Raw genomic sequence first — 23,657 nt, forward strand, 5'->3', positions numbered from 1 at the left:
GTCTTTACATCGATGTAAAATTACTTTCAAAACAGATGTTGACAAATATATATCGAAAGTGGAGTTTTACACGGATCTATATTTACACCGAAAATAAATGCAGCATAGGGCTTTAAAGAGGGAAGTCATCGCCCATCAGCATGGCAAAATGTCCCGTTTAGGAGGCATCCAAATTCGCTACAAACAAAGCGTGTAGAATGGGCTATTACATAATACAATCATGAATATGTGAAGGGTGATCCGAATTCATTAATGTTTTAACAATTGAAACGAACGTCAACCAATGGAAACTTGTTGATTGTGGATTTGATGTTCCAATTGGCCAGCAATCTAAAAAGTAATGTTTTAAAAAACGACTATTCGGAACCATTATGTTATGGGTTGATTGTTCGACCGTACGGTCCGAATGGATTGACTGTTTAGACAAAAAAATAAAATAATAATTAAAATAAAAAACGACAAAAAACCATTGAATGAGTTGAGTGGTTTGACCATCTGGGTCAACATGTTATTGGCCGATTTTGCTAGGGACCGTGTTTGAGGTAAAATGAAACTGGTTGTCGGTTCGATTTTTGATTATTTTGGTTGAAACCAAAATTTAATAATATATACTAAAGTTTGGTTTATTCGCTTAACTGAATTTCTATTTCTAAAAACGAAAATTGAAATATTCAAAAACTGAATTAACCAAAAATAAAAAACAAACAAAAAATGATACCGAAATTCGCTTAACTGAATTTCTATTTCTAAAAACGAAAATTGAAATATTCAAAAACTGAATTAACCAAAAATAAAAAACAAACAAAAAATGATACCGAAATTCTCAATTTGATATTTTAGTTTTAACCGAATAATGCTCACCCCTACCACTATGCCATATTCCATTTTTCAATAAAACACTATGTCATACTCTAATTGCTTGTCATAACTGTATGCATTCTAATTCTTAACATTTTTTTTTTATTATTGGTGGATGTTTGTCAATAAATGCTAAATCTGATTATTAAAAATTATATGTGCATAAATATCAAAACAAGTTATGTGAATTAAGGCATATATGCACACGTTTTTGTCTTTCCATAATTTAACAGTGATTACCAACTTTTTCTTGATATCTCACACTTTATATAAACCATTAAAGTATGTTTTTGATGTACAAATAACATATCTATAATAATCTAAAAGTTACATTTGCTGTCATTAATACATTTTTTTTGGTTTACTCAAGTTCCCTAGTGTATCAATGCATATATCAAATTTCCTGTTGTATCCATCCAAAGAATATTGTGTAGGGATGACAACGGATTAAATTTGGTATGGATTTGCCTCAACCCTAACTTAATCCTCTAATGTCTCAACACCAACCTGATAAGTGTTATATAATTATCAAGCCCAACCGGACATGCAACCTTTCAATTGTATTCTTTATTACATATTTTGAAAATCCAAAAGTCATTAATTTGAGTTGGAGTTTGTTTTATGGGTTATAAGGTGGAGTTAGAAGATAGAAGATAGAAGATAGAAGATACAAATTTCAATTGTATTCTTCTTCCCATTTAAAATAAGAAGAAGAAGAAAAAACAAAATGCAAACGGGTCAGATCCGACCCAACACTGATTATGTCAGATCTGATTGGATCTGATATGACTCGATTTGAATTTGAATCATATCGATAAGTCAGATATTTGGATCTGATCCGATCCGACTTGTTTTCTTTAAAAATTAACATATTATTAGAATAAAAAAATAAAATACACTAATTTAAATAAAGTAAATGGATAAAGTCTGATTCGAATTTGGATACAAACGATCAAATTTAGATCTGCCCATATCCAGTTTGGTTCAATCCGCTTGCAAGTTGCAACCCAACTTGTTTTTCAACATGCGAATACACTACTAGAACTTGAGTATATTGCAAAATCTGGAATTCAGGACTCTCATGCTTTAAGACTCTAAGACTTCAACTATGCATCATCTAAGTACCAGAACTTTGTTTCCTATCCTTTACCGTGGTTAGATCTCATAGGTTTGAGTTGTATGGATAAAATGGTTTGATTCAATTGTGTTCGTGAAAGCAAAAATTGTTTGCACATTCATGTCAGAGGCCTGCTAATGGGCATGTAGGCAAAGCTCAAACCAAATAGGATTCAGTTCAGATAAGAATCAGTGCTTTTCAACACAGTGTTTATCTGGATGATAGAATTGGTGGCTTGTTCACAATCTGGATCAAGTCCACCTTTAACCCACCATATTACAAAAGTTGATTTAATGACCCATCAATTTTGGACGGTTGAACCATTGACTCATTTACCCAATTCACCAGTTAATAGGTCATCGATTTTATATTATGTTTATTTTAATTTCATTTATAATGATGGCATCATGAATTGGCTCTATTGACATGGATAATTGAACCACTAACCCATTGATCTAGATATAAAAAATGGTTCAACCAGGTGCGGAGCTTGGGGGACCTAGGGGGGCCATGGTCCTCCATATGCCCACAGTCTCCACTTATGTTATGGATGGTCCCCCTTCCCCCCTACCCCGCCCCCCCACAAAAAAAAAAAAAAAAAAAAAAAGAGACTTCAGGGTTGAGTTTGAAAATGCTGATATGAACACCTTCAACATAACCAGAAGCAGAAATCAATAAATCTAATATTAAGTCCATACTATTATGGCTGTTAATAGTCCATACCATCAGGGCTGTTAATAGTGAGATATCTATGCACGGCAGCCCTGATACACTGCCATCTGGTTTGGGCCTGAGCCAGAATCTGGTTGGTCAGGGATGCCCATTAGGTCCAATTGATTAAAAAATGGTCTTAATTCTATTTTTAAATAACAATTTAATCCACGAAATAAGAATATAATATATTTTCTGCATGTATGTATTGCGTATATATGTAACATAATTGGAGTAGGCTCTAGTCAGGTCAAAATTGGGTTGGACTCTGGCACCCCTCTTGGCAGAGATTTTGATCTCAAAGCAACCAAGCATCCAAGCCCAATCCATATGGAAATATTGGTCTGCGTTCGTCCAGGCGCTCTACTTGGGCCCTCCCAAGTTGAAACCCTAATTTGTGAGTTTGTGTCTTTGAGTGCCCATCTTCACTGGGTCAGAGCACATAAACCTTATTAAAAATTAGTGGGTTCTGGTGGGAACTTGGAACCACACGTGCTTCATATCGGGTCGGGTCGGGTCGACCATAGCCTGGCACCCATTGACAGCCTTTCACGCCACTTCATCCGCAGGCCCAAATAAAGGAGCCCTTGATCCAAAATCCAATTATTGTGGGCCCATTTCATAAGCTCAGATCTGCACGCCAAACGTGAATGCGAAGTCATATGGGCCTAGTCTACCAAAAACAATTCATATGGGCCCAAAACTGTTGCCGGTCTTTCTTCAACCCGTATTACTCTATTGTCTACTACCAGGCCGAACTCGGAGCCTCTAGGGTTCTCACGTCTCGCATCTGAATATTTCAGTGTCAACTGAAGTTGGCAAGAAACAGTCATAGAAATAGACAAATAGAATTAATTTAAACAAAAACAAAATAATATATATACCCAAGTTCTTGAATTTTATTTCTCAATTATCGGTCTATTTTGTAGCTTCCTTCCCAAGCATTTGGCTATTTCAGTTTCAGCGCTCGAGTTAAGGGTGTCGACGGTTCATTCAACCGCCGAGAAATCCATTGAAGTCTAGAGGTTTTTGAGGTTTATATCGTTCGCTGAATCTCCTTCTTCGTTCGATAGTTAGGGCTTCTTCTTCTGCTTTTGATATTTTAAGCTCATCTGGGTTCTTCTCCATTCCATAGATTTTATCTGCTTTAAATTTTAATGGCGGGGTCTGCTGGGAACGCAAGCTCGGGCGGTCGAAGCAACGTTCGTGTCGTCGTTGCAGGAGACTCTGGAACTGGGAAGTCGAGCTTGATTGTGACAGCTGCAGCTGAGGCGTTTCCCAGCAATGTTCCACCAGTATTGCCGCCAACGCGGTTGCCGGCAGATTTCTATCCTGATCGAGTTCCACTTACAATCATCGATACTTCATTAAGGTTTCATATTATTGTTGAGTTCATTTACAATGTCTTATTCATGGCAACTGGAGTTATTTGTTTAAATGTCTTAGTGGTTTATTTGTTAATTTTCCATATTCTGGTAGATTCGAAAGCAGGAATACTCTTGCCGAGGAATTGAAGCATGCTGATGCTGTGGTATTGACTTATGCATGCGATCAGCCTGAAACGCTCGACCGATTGAGCACCTTCTGGCTCCCAGAACTTCGTCGTCTTGAGGTTTTATACATTTTATGATACGTCTTTTTGTTTCTCCTACTGCTGATTGAATAGCTGGTTATTGGTCGCTTTTGCCATACATTCTTTTAATGTTTATTACTTGTGTTGATATAGTACCTTTTCAAATTTCAGGTGAAGGTGCCTGTGATTGTGGTTGGTTGCAAGCTAGATTTGCGGGACGATAATCAACAGGTGAGCCTGGAGCAAGTAATGTCACCCATCATGCAACAGTTTCGGGAAATTGAGACTTGTATAGAATGTTCTGCGGTTAATCAAATTCAGGTATTTTAAGTTTCCCCTCCTTATGTCAGTGCTTCCTGCTTAATCTTTCTTGTGTGTGTATGTGCTTTTTATTATTATTATTTTTAAATTTTGACCTTACTTGGGTATACATTCAATCAATTTTGTTTATTGGACATGATCCTATTGGCATCATTGAGCAATATTTCTGCTGTACCAGTTACTTTAATTTCAATGATTTTCCCCTCTCCTTGCTGAAATATATTTTTTATTTGGCTTGTCACTTCAAGGAGTGTAAGAGCAATAATGGGTTAAGGTTGCAAAATTTTAGAAGGTTTTAGAAGACAATCTAGGACTCCAGGATCGTAGCTTGGTGAATCCCAATAGCTGTTGGCTTCACGATTTAATCTGTCTTGGCTTTTCTGTTGTTAGGTCAATGCGAGTTGAATTTCTTTCTTTGCAGGTCTCTGAGGTTTTTTATTATGCTCAGAAAGCAGTGCTTCATCCCACTGCTCCATTATTTGATCAAGAAACAGAGACCTTGAAGCCCCGGTGTGTCAGAGCCTTGAAACGCATATTTATTTTGTGTGATCATGACAGGGATGGTGCTCTTAGTGATGCAGAATTGAATGATTTTCAGGTAACTTTTTATCATCTAAAATCTACACTATCTTTTACCTTTGTTAAGTGGTTCTAGTGGTAAATTGATGCATGATATTCATATTAAATGTATAACATTTTGAATGGACTTGTAATGCTTGTAAACAGGTGAAGTGTTTTAATGCTCCTCTCCAGCCCTCTGAAATAATGGGTGTTAAGAGAGTTGTTCAAGACAAGTTGCCAGAAGGGGTAAATAGCCGTGGTCTTACCTTGACAGGGTTCCTTTTCCTCCACGCACTTTTCATAGAGAAAGGGCGACTTGAGACCACATGGACTGTCCTGAGGAAATTCGGTTATGATGATGATATCAAACTCAGGGATGATCTACTTCCAGTTCCACAGAAACGGGCTCCTGATCAGGTATTTCTATTCTTCAATTGATGCCATATCTTTATGGCTTCATATTTCTTTGAATTTATTGAATGCTTTGTTATAACTTGGTCTGATTTTCTAGTTCTCTGATTGAAGGGAAAGCTGAACTTGCTCATGTATTTGGTTCTAGGGTCTTCAGGTCTTATAGATTCATTTATGTAAAGCATTCAATATAAATTTTCCATATTTGTAATAAATGTCTGATTTCTAGAGTAAATTGAACATGTGAAGTATGTGAAAATAGGTGTGAAATAAGAATGACACACATTTTTGGCTGGACATGTCACATGTGGTGGACAAGGAATTGACAGTAAAAAATGAAGTGTCCAACATGATGCGACTCCTCTGTGGAGGTACTCCAACATCATATATAACCATTTTAGCCCCAGTTATGCCCCTTTTTGTGTATCAGTATATCTGTCAAGTCTTTAGATCATCAGTTCTGTTTATTTTCATACTTCTCTTCATGGTGGAATTGGGGTGGTTGTTTTTTTTAATTTATTTTCATAGGAAAAATGTGAGTATTATTTTTACAAAAAGTTAAGAGGCACATGATAGCTACAGGAAGCAGAGAAATTTAAAAAAGATAAAACCTGTAGAACCTAGTTTGATAAGATATGACCCACTGCAAGTCCTTAACAAGAAAAAAAAGAAAAAAGCGAATGCCATCTGATCCAACGAATCAGCCAAATCACTAATAAAAAAAATAGCCAAATCATTAGTCCCTTCTAATCCAGCAGAAGTGCAGAACCATATCTTTCCTTTGGCCACTAATGATCTAGCCTCCCTATTAAGCTGATAGATTCATAGACCCAAGGAGGAATGGACCATCGTTTCCATCCCTCATCTATCCCATAACAATCTGCATATCACTCTCAACCTCTACTCTCACACATACAAGGGAATGTGCAAGGAATAACTTTTTGAGAAGAGATAGAAGCTCAGTGCTGATAGTCATTTGAACAACTGAACTTGATTATCCATGCAATACCTCACACCATGGCCCAAGTACTCTTCCAAGACCAGGACATTGATTCCCCAAAAACATCCATCAACATTCAACTTGATGAATTCAGATGAAGGGGGCACCTAGTGCTGGACAGGTATGTCTATTGCTGCTGATAGAGAAGCCACTGCATACCATCCCCTCAGTATGTAGTGGAGAATGCATGGAACTCCTTTATATTATGTAACTAGTATGCTATTCCAATAATCATGAGGCTGGTTGATCTTATGTTAAGGGCCTGGGAATAGGATCTCGTCACGGGTCGGTCCACGGGAAAACCCTCTTGCTTTCCCTTGTCCCTTCCTTTTCTTGAGGTACATATCTTGGCGCCTTGATGGTGATTTGTTCAAGAGATCACCAACCCTCCTTAATCTCTTCTTGACTGAATATTCGATGCCTTTATTGAATAACAACAGCTCCTTAAATAGGAGATTACAAGGGTACGAGTCCTACTCTTAGGGAGACTCCTTGCTGATTAGGAAGACCCCCTTCTACTCTATCTTGATAAGATAAGACTGATAAGATAAGATAAGTCTCTCTTAATTCTAATCTAATAAGATAAGGTAATCCAATCTACTAAACTAATAAGATAAGATGATCTGATCTAATTTGCCGAATTAATAAGAATACTGTTGCTGTCGAATTGGATAGGATGAGAACACTGGATCACTGTTGCTGCTGGCGGTGATATTTCCTCCTGATAAGCGCGTCCATAACATTACTCCCCTCCTGGACTAAGAGCTTGTCCTCAAGCTCGAACTCAGGATATGTGGCTTGGAACTCGGTCAAGGGGATCCAGGTGGCTTCGGTTGACGGGAGGCTATCCCATTCTACTAGAACTTCAAGAATACCTCGATTGATATGGGAGCGAATGAGAGCCCTAGGTTGGGGAATGAGTTTGCCTTCTTTCAAGGGTGGAAGGGAGGGGACTTGGTTTGGAGGAACACCCGTAAATGGTTTTAGCAAGGAGATGTGAAAACATCATGAATCCGACTGCTCGCCGGCAATTCCAGCTGGTATGCAACTGCGCCAATTCGCCGCAAAACCTTGAAGGGGCCATAGAATTTAGGGGCTAGTTTAGGGGCAGCCTTATGACTCAAGGAGCGTTGTCGGTAGGGCTGAAGCTTCAACCAAACCAACTGTCCCGGTTCGAACGACAATTCCCGATGGTGTTGGTCATAGGTATGCTTCATGCGGAGTTGGGCCTGCTTTTAGCGAAGGTATACACGTCAGATAGAAGGGCATCACACTCTTGTAAGGAACGATCAATCTCCTCCAAACGAGTAGAACCGGGTTCGTAGGATAACAAGCGAGGAGGGGGCCATAGACGACGCGAAAAGGAGACATGCCGAGGGAAGAATGATAGGCGGTTTTGTAATAGTACTTGGCCCAAGGAAGTCAATCCACTCACAGTTGCGGTTGGTCACCCACAAAAAACGAAGATACATCTCGATCGTGCGGTTCACCACCTCCGTTTGACCATCGGACTGAGGATGATACGCGGAGGAAAAAGCTAAGGTGGTGCCATGTAGCCAAAACAGTTTCTTCCAGAAGGCATTGGTGAAAACCGGGTCTCTGTCGCTAACAATGGACTCCGGTAACCCATGTAAGCGGAAAACATGCGTAAAGAAAGCATGGGCGACTGAAGTGGCGCTGTACGGGTGTGAGAGAGGAATGAAGTGGGCATATTTAGAGAAGCGATCCACCACCACGAACAGAACTGACTTGTCGCCTACCTTGGGTAATCCCTTGATGAAGTCCATGGAGATGTCAGCCCAGATTTGCGTTGGGATCGAAAGGGGCTGAAGGAGGCCATCCGGGTGCAGGTTTTCCCATTTATGCTATTGACACGTGGAGCAATTTCGAACAAAGTCCCGAATAGAAGCCTTCATACCTTGCCAATGGAAATCATCCCAGACGCGATGTAGCGTTTTCTGAATGCCCTCATGGGTGGAGTTATGAGTACTGGAGATGATGGAGGGAATCAAAGGAGAGTCTAGTGGGAGATGTACCCGACCCTTATACAGTACCAACCCGTCATGAAGGGACCAATTGGAGTCGGCGGCCTTAGACTGAATTTTTTGTACAAGGAGCGACCATTCTGGGGATTGCGGTATTGCCTGCTTAATGTCGTCTAGTAGAGTGATCCGGGGTTGGGAAATTCCGCACAGAAGCATAGTGTCTTCATCGCGTCTAGACAAAGCATCAGTTGCGCAATTCAAGGATCCCGCCTTGTAATCCACCCGAAAATCGAAACCAAGCAGTTTGCTCACCCAATGCTGCTGAGGAGGAGTGGTGAGTCGTTGCTCCAACAAGTATTTGAGGCTGTAGTGATCGGTTTTGACGATGAATGACCGCCTCCATAAGTACGACCTCCAGTGTTGGACAGCTCTAGCTTGCCCGATTAGTTCGCTCTCATAGGCTGGTAGTTTTAAATGTCGGTCGGCCAGTTTGCGGCTGAAGAAGGCAATCGGGTGCCCTTGCTGCTGTAATATGACCCCGATACCCATTCCGGATGCATTGCACTCGACTGTAAACTCGAGAGCGAAGTTCGGTAATTGCAAAACTGGAGTGGAGGACAGGGCATCTCTTAAATTCGCAAAAGATGTATCAGCTGCGTCGTCCCAATGGAAGGAATTTTTCTTTAGTAGGTTGGTTAACAGGGCCGCCAACAGACCGTAATTTTGCACAAATTTGCGGTAGTAACCTGTTAAACCTAGGAACCCGCGTAGAGCCTTGGCGGATTGAGGCTTGGGCCATTCCTTAATAGCTTGAATTTTGGAACTGTCTACCGTCACACCTTGCCTATTGATGACGTGACCCAAGTAAAGAACCTGTTGCTCCCCAAAGGAGCACTTGGACCGTTTAAGGAAGAGTTTGTGTTGGCGCAGGAGCTCGAAAACGGTCCGCAAATGGTGCACATGTTCTACCCATGATTTACTGTAAACTAAAATGTCGTCAAAGAACACTAAAACAAATTTGTGCAGATGGGACTGAAATAACTCATTCATCAAAGATTGGAATGTGGATGGGGCGTTTGTGAGACCGAACGACATGACTAGAAATTCAAAGTGGCCGTGGTGAGTTCGAAAGGCAGTTTTCTCAACGTCTCCGGGAGCCATTTGAACCTGGAAGTACCCGAAAACTTATCTTTGACCGTTCGACTATTGAGCTCTGTAGTCAACACAAAACCTCCAAGTTCCACCTCGTTTTGCTACCAACAGGACCGACGAAGAGAAGGGGGAGCGGCTATTGCGTATGATCCCCTGTTTCAACATTTCAGCACACTGCTTTTCTATTTCGTCCTTCTGCAGATGAGGGTAGCGATAAGGCCGGACGACTGGTTCTGAACCCGTCACTAGAGGGACTCGATGATCGCATGCTCGGGGAGGAGGGAGTCCCTTGGGTTTTTGGAACACATGAAAATTCGGCGAGGAGTCTTTCCATGGCTGCTGCATGCGTCGTTTCTTCCTGGAGTGCATGAACATGTGGTTTTTTCGCCTTTACCTTGCTACCCTGCCAAGAGACTTGCTTTCCATTCAAGTGGAATGTCGTTGTTAGGGCGCTGAAATCCCATAGAATTGGGCCTAGGGTGATCAACCATTTAACCCCAAGAACAATATCGAATCCATCCAAGGAAAGTACGGATAAATCAGCAGAGAATAGTTCAGATTCAACCTGTATCTAGACGTCCTTATAGATTCCCAGACTGTGAACCCTTTCACCGTTTGCGACGGCTACCTATAGTCATGGCCTGGATTCCATTGGTAGTTTTAACTGAAGAGCAACTTGCTCACTTATGAAGTTGTGCATGCTTCCTGAGTCAACGAGTATGCGCACCGGTCTTCCTTCTATCCGTGCTTGCAACTGCATGGTCTGAGAGGTTTTTATCCCGGTGATTGCGTGGAGAGAGATCTCTAGCTCGAGCACTGAGGGTTCTTCTTCGTCCTCCTCTTGCTCATCCACTAGAGGGCAGAAGAGCCTCTTGCACCTATGTCCTGTCAAGTAGAGATCGTCACAGTTGAAACATTGGCCCCTCGCCCGACGTTCGGCCATCTCGGCTCTGGTCAAGCGCCTAATTGGGGAAGCCACTACGTTGTTCCCTACACTCGTTGTCGATCTGGGAATGTTGTTCATATAAGACTTCTGTTCGCGGCTGGTTGTAGAGGAAAGGGTCGCTATAGATTATTTCGGGGGTTCCCATGATGACGGCGGCCGTCCCATACTGAAGGTCCCGCGGCTGAGTTGCATCTTGCGTTCAAACGCGCGGGCTAGGTTCATGGTCGTAACCAGGTTGGGGGGATTCTGCATCTCCACGTCCACCCTCAGGGGTTTTGCTAACCCTGCGGTGAACATGTCTACTTGCTGATCCGGTTGCACTGATGATGCCTTGGCGAGGAGGGTCTGAAACTGGCGTTGATATTCTGCCACCGTTCCGGTTTGTTTAAGGTTGATCAGCTCGCCCAAGGGGTTGTTTGTTAGTGGGGGCCCAAACCTTAGAAGGCAGTAGGATTTGAACTGGGTCCAACTGAGCCCGAGTTCTTCCTGCTCCAATTGATAGAACCTGAGTTGCGCTTCCTCCGTCAGGTGAAAAGTGGCTAGGCTTACCTTGTCTCGGTCGTCCGTCCGTTGGTTGCGAAAAAACTGCTCGCATCGGTACAACCAACCCAAGGGATCTTCGGTGCCATTGTACGACGGAAATTCCAACTTGCTGTATTTGGTGATGACCGCGACCCCCTGGGTGATGATCTGCTGCTCACCGGACGACTCTGACAAGTCCGGTCGGCGACCGCTAGTGGCTGCCGCTCCTTCTGTGTTTCTCTCCTTGCTAGAAAGGAATAACTCCATCGGACGCCGTAACTCCCTGACTTCGTCCTTGATTTCACGTACTTCCGAGCTGGTCTCCACGAGCCGGTGCTCTAGTTTGTGGACCCTGGACGGAAATTGCTCCAGATCACCCATGACGCCTTGCTCTGATACCAAGTTGTTAAGGGCCCGAGAATAGGATCTCGTCACGGGTCGGTCCACGGGAAAACCCTCTTGCTTTCCCTTGTCCCTTCCTTTTCTTGAGGTACCTATCTTGGCGCCTTGATGGTGATTTGTTCAAGAGATCACCAACTCTCCTTACTCTCTTCTTGACTGAATATTCGATGCCTTTATTGAATAATAGCGGCTCCTTAAATAGGAGATTACAAGGGTACAAGTCCTGCTCTTAGGGAGACTCCTTGCTGATTAGGAAGACCCCCTTCTACTCTATCTTGATAAGATAAGACTGATAAGATAAGATAAGTCTCTCTTAACTCTAATCTAATAAGATAAGGTAATCCAATCTACTAAACTAATAAGATAAGATGATCTAATCTAATCTGCCGAATTGATAAGAATACTGTTGCTGTCGAATTGGATAGGATGAGAACACCGGATCACTGCTGCTGCTGGCGGTGATATTTCCTCCCGATAAACGCGTCCATAACTTCTTACTCCTTGTTTCTTATTAGAGAAAATCCTAGCAATCCTTACCTCTTACATTGTCCAAAAGACTGCTTCTCTTGAACACATGCATGTAATCTTTCCCCTCAAATGTGGGGGAGATAACCAAGCCAAGTCAAACAATACTGGAATGTCTTGTGGTTGGGAACCTTCCAACTCCAAATAATGCAAAAAATGTTCCCAAATTCCTAAAGTATAGGCACAGGAGATTAATAAATGGTGAGTGGCCTTGCTGTAGAAATCACAAAGACAACAAATATGGGTTGAGAGGGATCAATTGGGTTCCTGCATTGAAGCATAATGCAAATGTTGATTTTCTTATGTATCACCTCCCAACCAATGCCCTGATTTTTGGTGGGATGGAAGTCAGAACCTGACTGAATAGCTTTATCCAGAAATACTTGGTCCTAATTTCAGAAAATCAGGTGTATCATAGTTGTTTTTGTCATGACTTAATTTGTAGTTTAATAGTATATTTTTTGATTATTAACAAGATTCACATTTTATTAATTTTGTGGAAAGAAAAACTAATACCAACATTTCAAGTTGTTGGAATGGTGGATAATACAAGCTGAATACAGATAAAATAACAGCTGCAAGCTGGCAAATAGAAACCCATAAAATCACCCACTGTTTGAAATCAGGTTCAGGTCCTCTTGATGCCCAACATTTCTTCCCTTTCCCTATGAACTTCACTTCTGCTAGTGCATCAACTGATAGGTTCTGTCATTTTCTGTGCTAGGGGTTCATCTGAATGAACAGTTCAGATTGGCTACTAGAAATTTTGTTTCTCTTAACAGAAATCTAAGAGGCCAGGATCATCCCTTTTAGTAGTCAACCAGTCAATCTCTACTTGACAATCACCTTCCACCAACAGGTCCTTCCAACACCTTGAGGAAGCTATGAGAGCATATACAGCACCCTGCATAACAAGACACAGTGCTAGGGCCCATATCCTTTCTGTACATTTTCTATCCTGTATGCATGGGTACAAAAAAAGTGCTATATTCAAAAAACAGAGTATATCAAAATTTAGTTTTATTATTCTTCTTTTTGACTCATCTAACTATGATTTACATGCTTTGTCCTTGGTGTGTAGCTTGCTATTAGAGAACCATACCCTTATAATCAATGTTTTAAAAACTGACCCGAAGGCCGAACCATTTTTGCCTTTGGGTTGTGCGTTACCGGTTCGACCATCTGGGTTGAATGGGTCAGACTGTGCCACATTAGCAATATGTAAATTCATACGTATATATGTATAAATCCATAAATTTTTATCTGTAAAAAATATTAAAAATTGCAATTAGAGGCCAAAAAGTTTTTTCTTTTTGGCGAAAATAACGAGGCAAGGTGCCTATGACCCCTTGGGACGCATAGTACTCGAAAAGTTACCCAAAATAAAAAAACCCCAATTGGACATTGGAGTGCAAAGTTATGGCCTCCTGAAGTTTGCATACACATTTAGTGTGCAACCCGTGACTCGGTCACCGGGTTGAATGGGTGAACGGTCCAACTGTCCAGGTCGGACTGACAAGAGCTTGATTTCCCAACAGTTGTGGTTTTTTCTCATTGTAGGGTACTAGGATTCCACACCACAATACTAACACTGGAAAGGTCTTTGTCAAGAGCCTCCCTATCAGCCATAGGCCAATAGGGAGAACTTAAGGGTGGATTCGAGCCGAGCTGAGCCAAATAGTACGAGGCTCGAGCTCGGCTCGCCAATGCATTACAAGGCTCGAGCTTGGTTTGAGCTCGAACCTTGAGCTCGAGCTTGGCTTGAGTAAAAAACTCGTAAGCTCGAGCTCGATTTGAGAAAAAAAGTTATAAAATAAAAATTATATATAAAAAATATTTTTATTTAATATTTAAAAAATAAGAATTATAAGTAGCTCGTGAAGAGCTCGGCTCGTGGCCACCCCTAGGGAGAAGGGAACAAATCCATGAGAAGCAACACATCACAAAAGTCATCCTTCTGGAAGCCAACCTGAATCACTAGACCATTCACATGTATATAAAAAATTTATTCCATAGCAATGCTAAACATCACAGAAGTTACCCTTCTGTAAGCTAACCTGAGTCACCAGACCATTCACATGTATAGAAAAAAAATTATTCCATAGCAATGCTAAAAGTGATGGGCGAACACTGGAGGTCATTGGACCATTCACATGTATAGACTTTTTTAGAGTATAAAACAAATAAAACTATACTCTTTGCATAAGTTCATTTATCTAATGTTTGACTCAACTAAGCCTTGTCTGAACTGCTATGCTACATGAATCCTGTTCTGCCATCCCACTCTGTTCACTGCTATATCATTGCATATACTAGGGGTGTAAGTCAAGCGGGTTGGGCCGGGTTTATGGTCAACCCAGGCCTGGCCCTAAAATTTGGGCTTGAGGCCCGAGCCCGAGGTCAAACCTGATTTTCCCAACCCGAGCCCAACCTGCCCTGTAATTTGATGCACTCGGGTTGGGCTCGGGCCCAGGTCGGGCTCTGGTTGGTCAATGAATCCACTCTAAAATTATACATATATAAATGTATTTATGCAAATATATATATATATATATATATATATACATATATTTATTTATGTATCTAAATATGTATACAAATGTTATATATACAAATATATATATATATATATATATATATATATATATATATATATGTATGCAACATTTACATATATACACATATATATGTATAAATGTATATAATTGGACCCGACTTGGGCCGGGTTCGGGCTACCTAAGGGCTAGGCCTGAGCCCAGCCCGAGGACCGAAAATCCAAGCCCAGCCTGTGTAAAATTCTGGGTTGGGCCGGTTCGGGCTCGGGTTGGGCCCACCCAAGTTGCACCCCTAGCATATACGTTATAATTTTTAATCATATATGTTTTTTTTTATATTATTAAAGTACCCTTAGAGCACATGCCAAACTGCATGATTAATTCTATATTGATGTGGATCTGTATTCTACTGGGGGTTAAACTAATGCAAGATCAGATCTTTGGCACCGTGTGATTACAGGGTGGAACATTTAAGCTTAGGTTATGGCATTACAAACACATTGGAAGTAGAGAAAGAAGGACATTTAGGGATGAAATATATTGCAGAATATTTTACTATAAATTCAAATACATAGGTGCCATTAGGTGCCACATTAGGACAAATTAAGTATGAATGTCCCCTAGACACAAGATGAAGTGTTCCTCATGCACAAAATCTGATGCAAAATGTGGTGTTCCTGTTTCAAGTTAAATCTGGTCAATCAAATGCATTTTTTTTGAATGTTAAAGTCAAATTAGCTATGTGGTGCTTTCGAGAAGTCAAAATGGGAACACAACACCACATTACCAAACACTGCCTCTTTTGAGTAGTGTTGCATGGATGCTGACACAGGTATCAGAATCCAACATGTAGCTGGTGTCTGACCCAGAAAACTGAGAAAACAAGGACTCATGGATACATCATAAAAAATATAAAGTATTCCATTGTTTTAGAATTCTAACATTATACACCTACAGGAAAAAGGTCTACTATTTTATCTTTGTTACTTGATAATGTATTATAGGAAACATGACATTCATTTTGTACACGAATTGTTCATTTATGTCAAATAAGCAAGAAGAGAAAGGAAATTTTATGTAGAGCTATCTCTCAAGAATCTATGGAGTGTTAGAATCTGATGGAGCATCTGGAACAGAAAATTCATCTATTTACATGCAATGCTGGTTTTGAGGCACAATATGCTAAACTGCGGGATATTTTTTTTTAAAGATTAATGAAAGAAATTGTTCTGAATAGCAATTTTTTTTTTAGAAGAATCACGTGCAATTACTGTAGATTCTGGAAAGATCTTTGCATTGTTATTTCTGCTCAAAAGTGACAGCCATGCATTTATGTGTTTTCAAAATCCAAGACCTCTTTTATGTTTGCATCTATGTTTGGATTAAATTGTTGCACATTTTTGATATTCAGCCATTCACACTCTTTGAAAAGATATCCTGATTGGGAATGACTTCTTAATCAGTGGTCAGAAGATTAAGGTGTCTTAATCTGCTACTCTGGAATATCTTTTGCCTATTAAAGAGCCACCCTGCTAATTGATTCCTAGCTTTCATCATATCCATGACATATGATGTAGATGATTCCATGGTGGAAGGTGGAAGGTGGGGCGTCTGTGTAACTGTGTTGCATTTGACTTCTCTGCTTCATGAGATTCCATACGCTGTTTTAACTTCCTGGCCTCTAATTAGAAATATGCTACTACATTGACTACTTGCATCTGAAACCTATTCTCTCGTACAATCTTTTTACTGTAGTTGAAGAATTTGGTATATCTTCCCTCTATGTACCGTTGAGCATGCTAGCAAACTAGTGAATGACAATTGTGTAGGGTAGGGGTACAAGTCTCCTATGAACACCAAGGGAAGTGATATATTGAGGTCTAAAGCTGCCTATGCTAGAGCTTATTTTGTTCCTTCTTTCTGGGAGCTGGGCATGGGCTTCCCTTATATCCTTTTTTCCCTCTTAAATTTTATGTTATCTTATTCTGAAAAAAGTTATGTTACCTGTAAGAAAGAAAATGTGTGAAATATTTATTTCCTAATCTCAATCTTGTAGAGTGTGGAGCTGACAAATGAAGCTGTGGATTTTCTGAAGGGTATCTTCACCTTGTTTGACATTGATGGTGTATGCATTGCTCTCCTCCTTGTTCCTTTACCACTGATTAAGAAGCCATTTGATGGTGTATGCGTTGTGCCTTGTGCATTGGCTGCAAAAAGCCATTTGTGCTTTCTTGCACCTTGTGCTTTTAAAACACTGCTGTAAGTTTAAGGAAGAAGTGTATTGTCAAGCTGTCTACACCCAAATAGAATTATACAGTGGATTCCCTAGACTACAACTTGCATTTACTATGGGATGGTAGATTCAGCTTGCCATATAGTGTTGTAAGAGGCCTTAACAATTATTGGTTTACTTTTAAAGCTAGCATGTCTTATATTCCATAATCGCAAGGATTTTGAAGCTTTGACACTCTGGACCTTGTATATATTAGGATGGGGCCTTGCGACCCGTGGAGCTTGATGATCTCTTTTCAATTGCACCAGAAAGGTGAATTTGTTTCTTGAGCCATATGTTGTAGTCTGTTTCCTAGATGTCAATGCAAGATATGTTACAATTATTGGTAACTCTATGGATTGCAAGATATGATAACACATTATTATTTGCTTCTAATAATCTAATTATATCTGATTCTGATATTTCTTGGGTAGTTTAAACTATTTGGATTAGCAACATATCTTTCTCAATGCTCATAGATCTTCCTCTTCCCAGTGTTTCTTAAATTGGTGTGCAACAGTGGTATCTTTTGTCTACATTGGTTCTGTCTCTCTCTCTCTCTCTCTGCTTTTCTGTGTTTATGTTTTTTTTAGTTTTTTAAACTTTTGCCTTGGTTGTAGATTTGAAGAAAGTGGGGTGTAGCCTCATGATTTAAGGAACTCAGGGAAACCAACTCCTATTTAATTTTTTTGATAATTAATCCTATTTAATTTTTTAATCAATAAATTGTGCTTCTGTTTAAATATGTCTCACTTAAATGTCTCCTACTCGCTGCAAGTATTTGTCATTATTAGGGTTGATAATTTTCCCTTTAATTTATTAATGGAACACCTTGAGGCAAGTTGTGTCCAATTCCTGTGTAGGATATCATCTTGTTGTTTTGCTCTGCATACATGTATAGTTGAATACTATTATGATACCTGGATACCTGTACAAGTGCGCTTTATTGTGTTGCATACTTCAATTTTTAGTGTAAATTTCATATCCAGCCATGTTGTTAGGGTCTGCCTAACACAGGAGCTCTTATGACACATTCACATCAGAAGAGTACAAATGTGGGTGGGGGAGGGGGAGGCTTCTGACTTCTGAGGGTTGTCTCCTTGTTATGAGTACAAATGTGGTATTTCTGTTTGATTTGCTGGCGGCTTTTTACAAATTCCCTTGTTGCTGTGCTTGTGTGTCCTTGTTATGCATGCATAATATCCGTCTCTGTGGAGCAAACCACAAATGGATGTTGACCTGATACTGTCAGCTGTGACAATATTTCCTTTTTAGGAGATTAAGGGGCTTGAAACGGCTTACTAGAAATATTAATTTGAGGATACATTGGGTTAGGAGATTGGCTAATATGATGTTGGATGCTTTAGCTAAGCAAGGGGTAAATAGGGATTACTTGTACTGGATAGACCTTAGCATTTGGAACTGTTGACATGGGTTCAACTACAATATTTGGAATATGATACAACATTCGAAAATCTGAATCACATAAAAAGCTACCAGTAGATTGTGAAATACTAATATAATCCTTGTTTTTTATGTATTCCCAGCTGTGGAAATAATGGAATCCAAGGCCCTAGAGACATTTTAGATTTTTAGCATGGGCCATGGGGATGGTTTTATGGAAGACTAGGCTTGGCCCATTATGCTGGCTTTATTTTTCTCCCTAGATTTTTATGCATGTACTTTTAAGTAGTTAATGAAATCATTTTGTTATAGATAAAGCTTGAGAATTCCTCATCAGAACAAACGTTCTGTATGTGGGGAATGGGCTGAATGGCAAAGATCAATTCCTTACATCTTCTGTTTCTCATTCGTGATTAAAGTGTGGTGGGATTTCATTAAAAGTTTGGATCGCCATAGGTAATTTTGTGGAATATTGACCTTATTGGCCAGCTGCCTGGTTGAATAGCAGAGGGTAAATCCTTTGGAGCAACATCCTCTTTTTTGCTAAGGTATAGCATAAATGTAATCATTTTTTTAAATAAGAAAAGCAGTATGGTGGGTGGTGTGATATTAAACTCCATCTTCATAGACTTTAGATGATTCCATTGCATAATTTTGCTTCTAATTAGGATCTGATTGCCTGTAATCCTCTTTTAATGTGATGCTGAAAAAAACCCTCTTTTCATGTGTATTTTGTGTTATAATTAAGCTTATTCTTTTATCTGACTACCTATATTTCTATTTTCTTCAAAAAAAATTGCATGATTAAACATGCTGTTCTTTCCAGCAAACATTGGTGGGCCCCAATATGAATATATTTATGTGGTGAAGAAGTTGGGATAGGGGGTTTCTAGCTAAGGTGCTCAATAGAATTGCTTCTCTGAGGAAGTGTCTTTACTTTTGTAATATTTGACTTGTTTTCATAAATAAATTAATTGTCACTGATCTATTTTCCCAACCTGTAAATTTTAAAATCATAGAAATATTTTTTGAGAAAAGATAACTGGTTGCATTAAGAAAAGAGAAGGTGCATGAGAATATGTACAGACTACAAGAAAAACAGCAAAAGAAATTACAAAGGCAGAATTCTTTTACTATACAGATTTTCCTTAAAGGTACCCGATTTAGCCAAACCATCAGCTGTAGTATTTAGTTCCCTGGGAATCTAGATTAGATTTATGGCCATGGTGTCCAAAATGTCTCTGGCCTTAGACAGGTAATTAGCTAGTCTCCAAGGGCCTCCCTCTTCCCCTAACTATCTATTGTATTTGCAGAGTCTCCTTTTATAGTTAGAACAGACCAGCCCTTTTCTTTAGCAACTTGAAGACCTGTGAGCACAGCCACGATTTCTGCTTTTGAAGAATCAGCAACCCCGATTGGGCCACTAAAAGCCCACTTAATGCTTCATCCCTTCCTCTAAAAACTCCACCAATCCCCACAGCTCCAGGGTTGCCCAAGGCACTGCCATTGAAATTTAGAGTGAGCTCTGATTCTAAGTCAAATGGCAAAGAAACAGGCACTCCCTGTTCCTCTGTTAGTGCAACACAGGTTGATCCTGAGGAGACTTCTCCCAGCAAACTCCCTCAGAACCTAGGCAGAATTGGTGACGTTTCAGGTTTTGGTGTTTCTAGTATATTTTGTCTTGATTCTTGTATTCCCTGAGTTTTTTATACTAATCTGCCCCCTTCCCCAGTTGTTTTTTTTTTTTTTTTTTTGTTTCATCCCGCAAGTGAAGCTGGCACTCATCCAAAAGCTGCCAATCCTAGTGACACTCTTCCAAAAACTGCCTGTCCTAGTGATTCAATTGAAGTAATAGAGGCTTTAGAGGATGTAGAGGCTCTGAATGATATTGTGGATGAAGGGGAAAGGATTTGGGGATTAATCTTGCAGACCTTTAGACTCTTGGTAGAGGTGGAATTAAGGGAGAATTTTGAAAAGGAACAGGAGGGTGACACTTTAGTTTCTAGTTCCCAGGTAAGGGGGAGGGAGGGAGAAAGGGTAAAAACGGGTGAAAAAACAACAAAGAGGAGAAATAGGAACAGAAGTCAAAAAAAGAAAAGAGCGGAAGAACAAGATCAGTCTAAGAAAAAGCTTGAAGGAGGGACACCTAAAAGGAGGAAGAAGAAATTGAATCAAGTGGAGGGATTGAGATGTGAAGTGGACTATGATAAGGGGTGCTCTGGGAGAAAAGGAAGGTAGTCAGGTTAGCAAAAGGTGGTGTCTAGGGTTGCTCATAAGTTGTTTCTCAATGAAGATTATTAGTTGGAATGTATGGGGATTGGGGAGTTCCAGGAAGAGATGAGTGATAAGGGAAATGCTCATAAAAGAAAAGCTAGATGTTGTGTTGATTCAGGAATCAAAACTATCAAAGGTGGATAGGAGATGGGTGAGAAGTATTGGTCTGCTAGAGGATTGAGTTGGGCTTTTGCACAGTCTTGGGGGGCCTCAGGGGGTATTTTGACAATTTGGAAAAACGAGGATTTGGACTCTACAGAAGAATTAATTGGTAACTATACGATTATAGTGAAATTCAGAAGAAGAGTTGATGGACCGGAATGGGCATTAACAAATGTTTATGGGCCAATTTTGTCATTGAAACAAATAACCCCAACCATAGGATCACCTCAAGTATGAGGAAGTTCAACTATTTTGTGGATTCTTTTGAATTGAGGGAGCTGCTGTTGGTGAAAGCTGATTTTACCTGGTTTAATTTTTAGGAAGAACCACTTTGTTGTAAACTAGACAGATTTTTATTCTCTTCAAATTGGGAGGAAGTATGGGGTGGTTTGGTGATGGGGGCACTACCTAGACCTACGTCGGATCATTGTCCAGTTAGACTATCTCAAGAAAGACTAGGAGGAGGACCTTGCCTTTTCAGATTTGAAAACATGTGGTTGTTACATCCAGACTTTCAAAAGAAAGTGAAAGAATGATGGTAAGAGGATCAGGTGGTCTTTAGATGGAAGGGATATAGATTTTATAAGAAGTTACAAAAGCTAAAAGCCAAGATCGAAGCTTGGAACAAAGTAAAGTTTGGTAGAATTGAAGACAAAAAGGAGGCTATTATTAAAAGGATTCAAGAACTTGATGCTACTGAGGTAGAGAGAGGATTGGGGCTTGAAGAAAGGGAAGAGAGATGGAAGTTGAAACAAGATTTGGAGGAAATTCTTAGAAAAGAAGAGATAAGTTGGAGACAAAAATCAAGATGTAAGTGGTTGAAGGAAGGAGATGGTAATACAAGATTTTTCCATAGTTTGGCAAGTGGAAGAAAGAGGAAGAACATAGTTGAAAGTTTGGAATGGAATGAGGCACTGCTGACAAGAGAGGAAGAGATTGCAAAAGCTTTTGTGGAGCATTTAAAATCCATTTAGGACAGCCCCAGTCGAGTAAGAGAGACTCTAACTGACTTTGAGTGGCATGTTGGTGAAAGGGAATTGTTGGAGCCCCTGGAAAGACTGTTTGAGGTTCAAGAAATAAAGGAAGTAGTTTTCTCTATGGAAAGATCAAAAGCCCCGTGCCCAGATGGATTCACTATGGCTTGTTATCAAGACTGTTGGGATATCTAAGGTGATGATCTAGTGGAGGTTTTCTTGGAATTCTTTGAAAGAGGAAAAATAAACGTGGGTGCAAATGCTACATTCATAGCTTTGATCCCTAAGAAGGTGCCTGCAGTTCAGCCCGAGGACTTTTGACCTATTAGTTTGATTGGGAGTTTGTATAAAGATCATTTCTAAAGTTCTTGCACTAACACTCAAGAAAGTCCTCCCTTCCTTAATCTCACCGCATCATGGTGCCTTTGTGAAAGGGAGACAAATTAACGATCAGATTTTAATAGTCAATGGATGTGTGGATTACAAAAAAAGAAAAGGAGAAAAGGGTCTCATCTGTAAACTTGACCTAGAAAAGGCTTATGATTTGGTGGATTGGGATTTCTTGCTAGAAGTGTTGATTAATAGAGGCTTTGGGGAGAGACGGTGTAAGTGGATGAAGGGTTGTATTACCTCTTGTCACTTCTCAATCTTAGTGAATGGTGTAGCTAGGGACTTCTTTCCTGCAAAGAGGGGCCTTAGACAAGGAAACCCTTTGTCACCTTTCCTCTTCACCTTAGTATGGATGTCCTAAGTGTCTTGATATCTAGGGTTGATTCAAGAAATCTACTAAAAGGTTGGAGAATTGGGAGGCAACAGATGATTGGCATTCGCCTACAATTTGCGGATGATATCATTCTCTTTTGTGAAGGGGAAATTGAGGAGATGGGTAATTTGAGATTGGTGGTGATGCATTTTGATAGAGTCTCCAATATGAAAATCAATTGGAACAAGAGTTGTGTAGCGGGGGTGAATTTACCGGAAGATGAGGTGCATTTGGTGGTTAGGGCTTTAGGGTGCGAGGTAAATGGTTGGCCTCTATTTTATTTAGGTCTGCCCCTGGGGGAAAATCCTAGAACAAAAAGCTTTTGGTACCCAGTTTTGGAAAGATTCACTAAGAAGCTAGCAGGGTGGAAGAGAAATTATATCTCACTAGGGGGGTAGAATCACTTTAATCAAGTTCGCTCTAGCCAACCTTCCGGTGTATTTTTGTCTATCTTTAAGCTTGCTGCCAAGGTTGCCAATAAGTTAGAAAATCTCGTGAGAGACATTTTATTGGGAACCGGGTGACTCAAAAAAGGACCATTTAGTGAAGTGAGAAGTAGTTTCTAGGAAAAAGGAAGTGGGGGTTCTAGGCATTGGCAATATCAGATTAAGAAATGTAGCTTTATTAGGAAAATGATCGTGGATATTTCCTTTGGAGCAAGACAATTTGTGGCACTTGGTGGCGGAAAGTATTCACGGGATGGAAGCCAATGGATGGGATGTTGGCGTCGACCCTAGGGCTTCTCATTTCTCCCCTTAGAAAGCAATTACTAGAGTATTGCCTTCCTTTCAGCCTTTCATCAGATTTGATGTGTGCTCAGGTAATAAAATTCTATTTTAGGAGGACCTTTGGCTTGGGAACACCCCCCTTAAGGATTGATTCCCGGTAATATATTTTCTTTCCCTAAATAAATTCAAAACCATCTCCTCGCTTCATGTGTTTGAGGGGACTTGTTATTTGGGTTTGGGAAGAGGGTTGAGGGATTCAGAATTGGCTTCTGCAGATGAGTTGTTCATTGTGTTGTGTTGAGTTCGGTTTTCCTAGATCTTTCTTGCTCAGACAGTAGAATTTGGAAAGAGTCTTCTTCTATTGCGTCTGTCTCCTTTCCTGCTAAAGAAGTTTGGCATTCTCCTATGCCGCCAAAGGTTAGGGCTTTTTTGCTAGGAAGT

General features: G+C 40.2%; 1 protein-coding gene across 2 annotated transcripts in view; it reads left to right on the forward strand.

Moving 5' to 3' along the window:
* Window positions 1-3,377: 3,377 nt before the first annotated feature.
* LOC148861828 (mitochondrial Rho GTPase 1-like) overlaps window positions 3,378-23,657 on the forward strand; it is a 57,831-nt gene continuing 37,551 nt past the window's right edge. The window contains exons 1-8 of one of the 2 annotated variants that reach the window (XM_088940849.1): window positions 3,378-3,720; window positions 3,822-4,058; window positions 4,166-4,298; window positions 4,431-4,580; window positions 5,002-5,178; window positions 5,307-5,558; window positions 16,696-16,764; window positions 17,129-17,184. In XM_088940849.1, coding sequence (XP_088796975.1) covers window positions 3,844-4,058; window positions 4,166-4,298; window positions 4,431-4,580; window positions 5,002-5,178; window positions 5,307-5,558; window positions 16,696-16,764; window positions 17,129-17,184 — 1,052 coding nt within the window. In that variant the 5' untranslated portion in view covers window positions 3,378-3,720; window positions 3,822-3,843. The remainder of the gene's footprint in view (window positions 3,721-3,821; window positions 4,059-4,165; window positions 4,299-4,430; window positions 4,581-5,001; window positions 5,179-5,306; window positions 5,559-16,695; window positions 16,765-17,128; window positions 17,185-23,657) is intronic. The other variant, XM_088940848.1, reaches the window with a different exon arrangement.

This window comes from Nelumbo lutea, chromosome 4, assembly GCF_056320005.1.
Source record: "Nelumbo lutea isolate HS-2025 chromosome 4, American lotus-T2T, whole genome shotgun sequence".
Taxonomy (NCBI): domain Eukaryota; kingdom Viridiplantae; phylum Streptophyta; class Magnoliopsida; order Proteales; family Nelumbonaceae; genus Nelumbo; species Nelumbo lutea.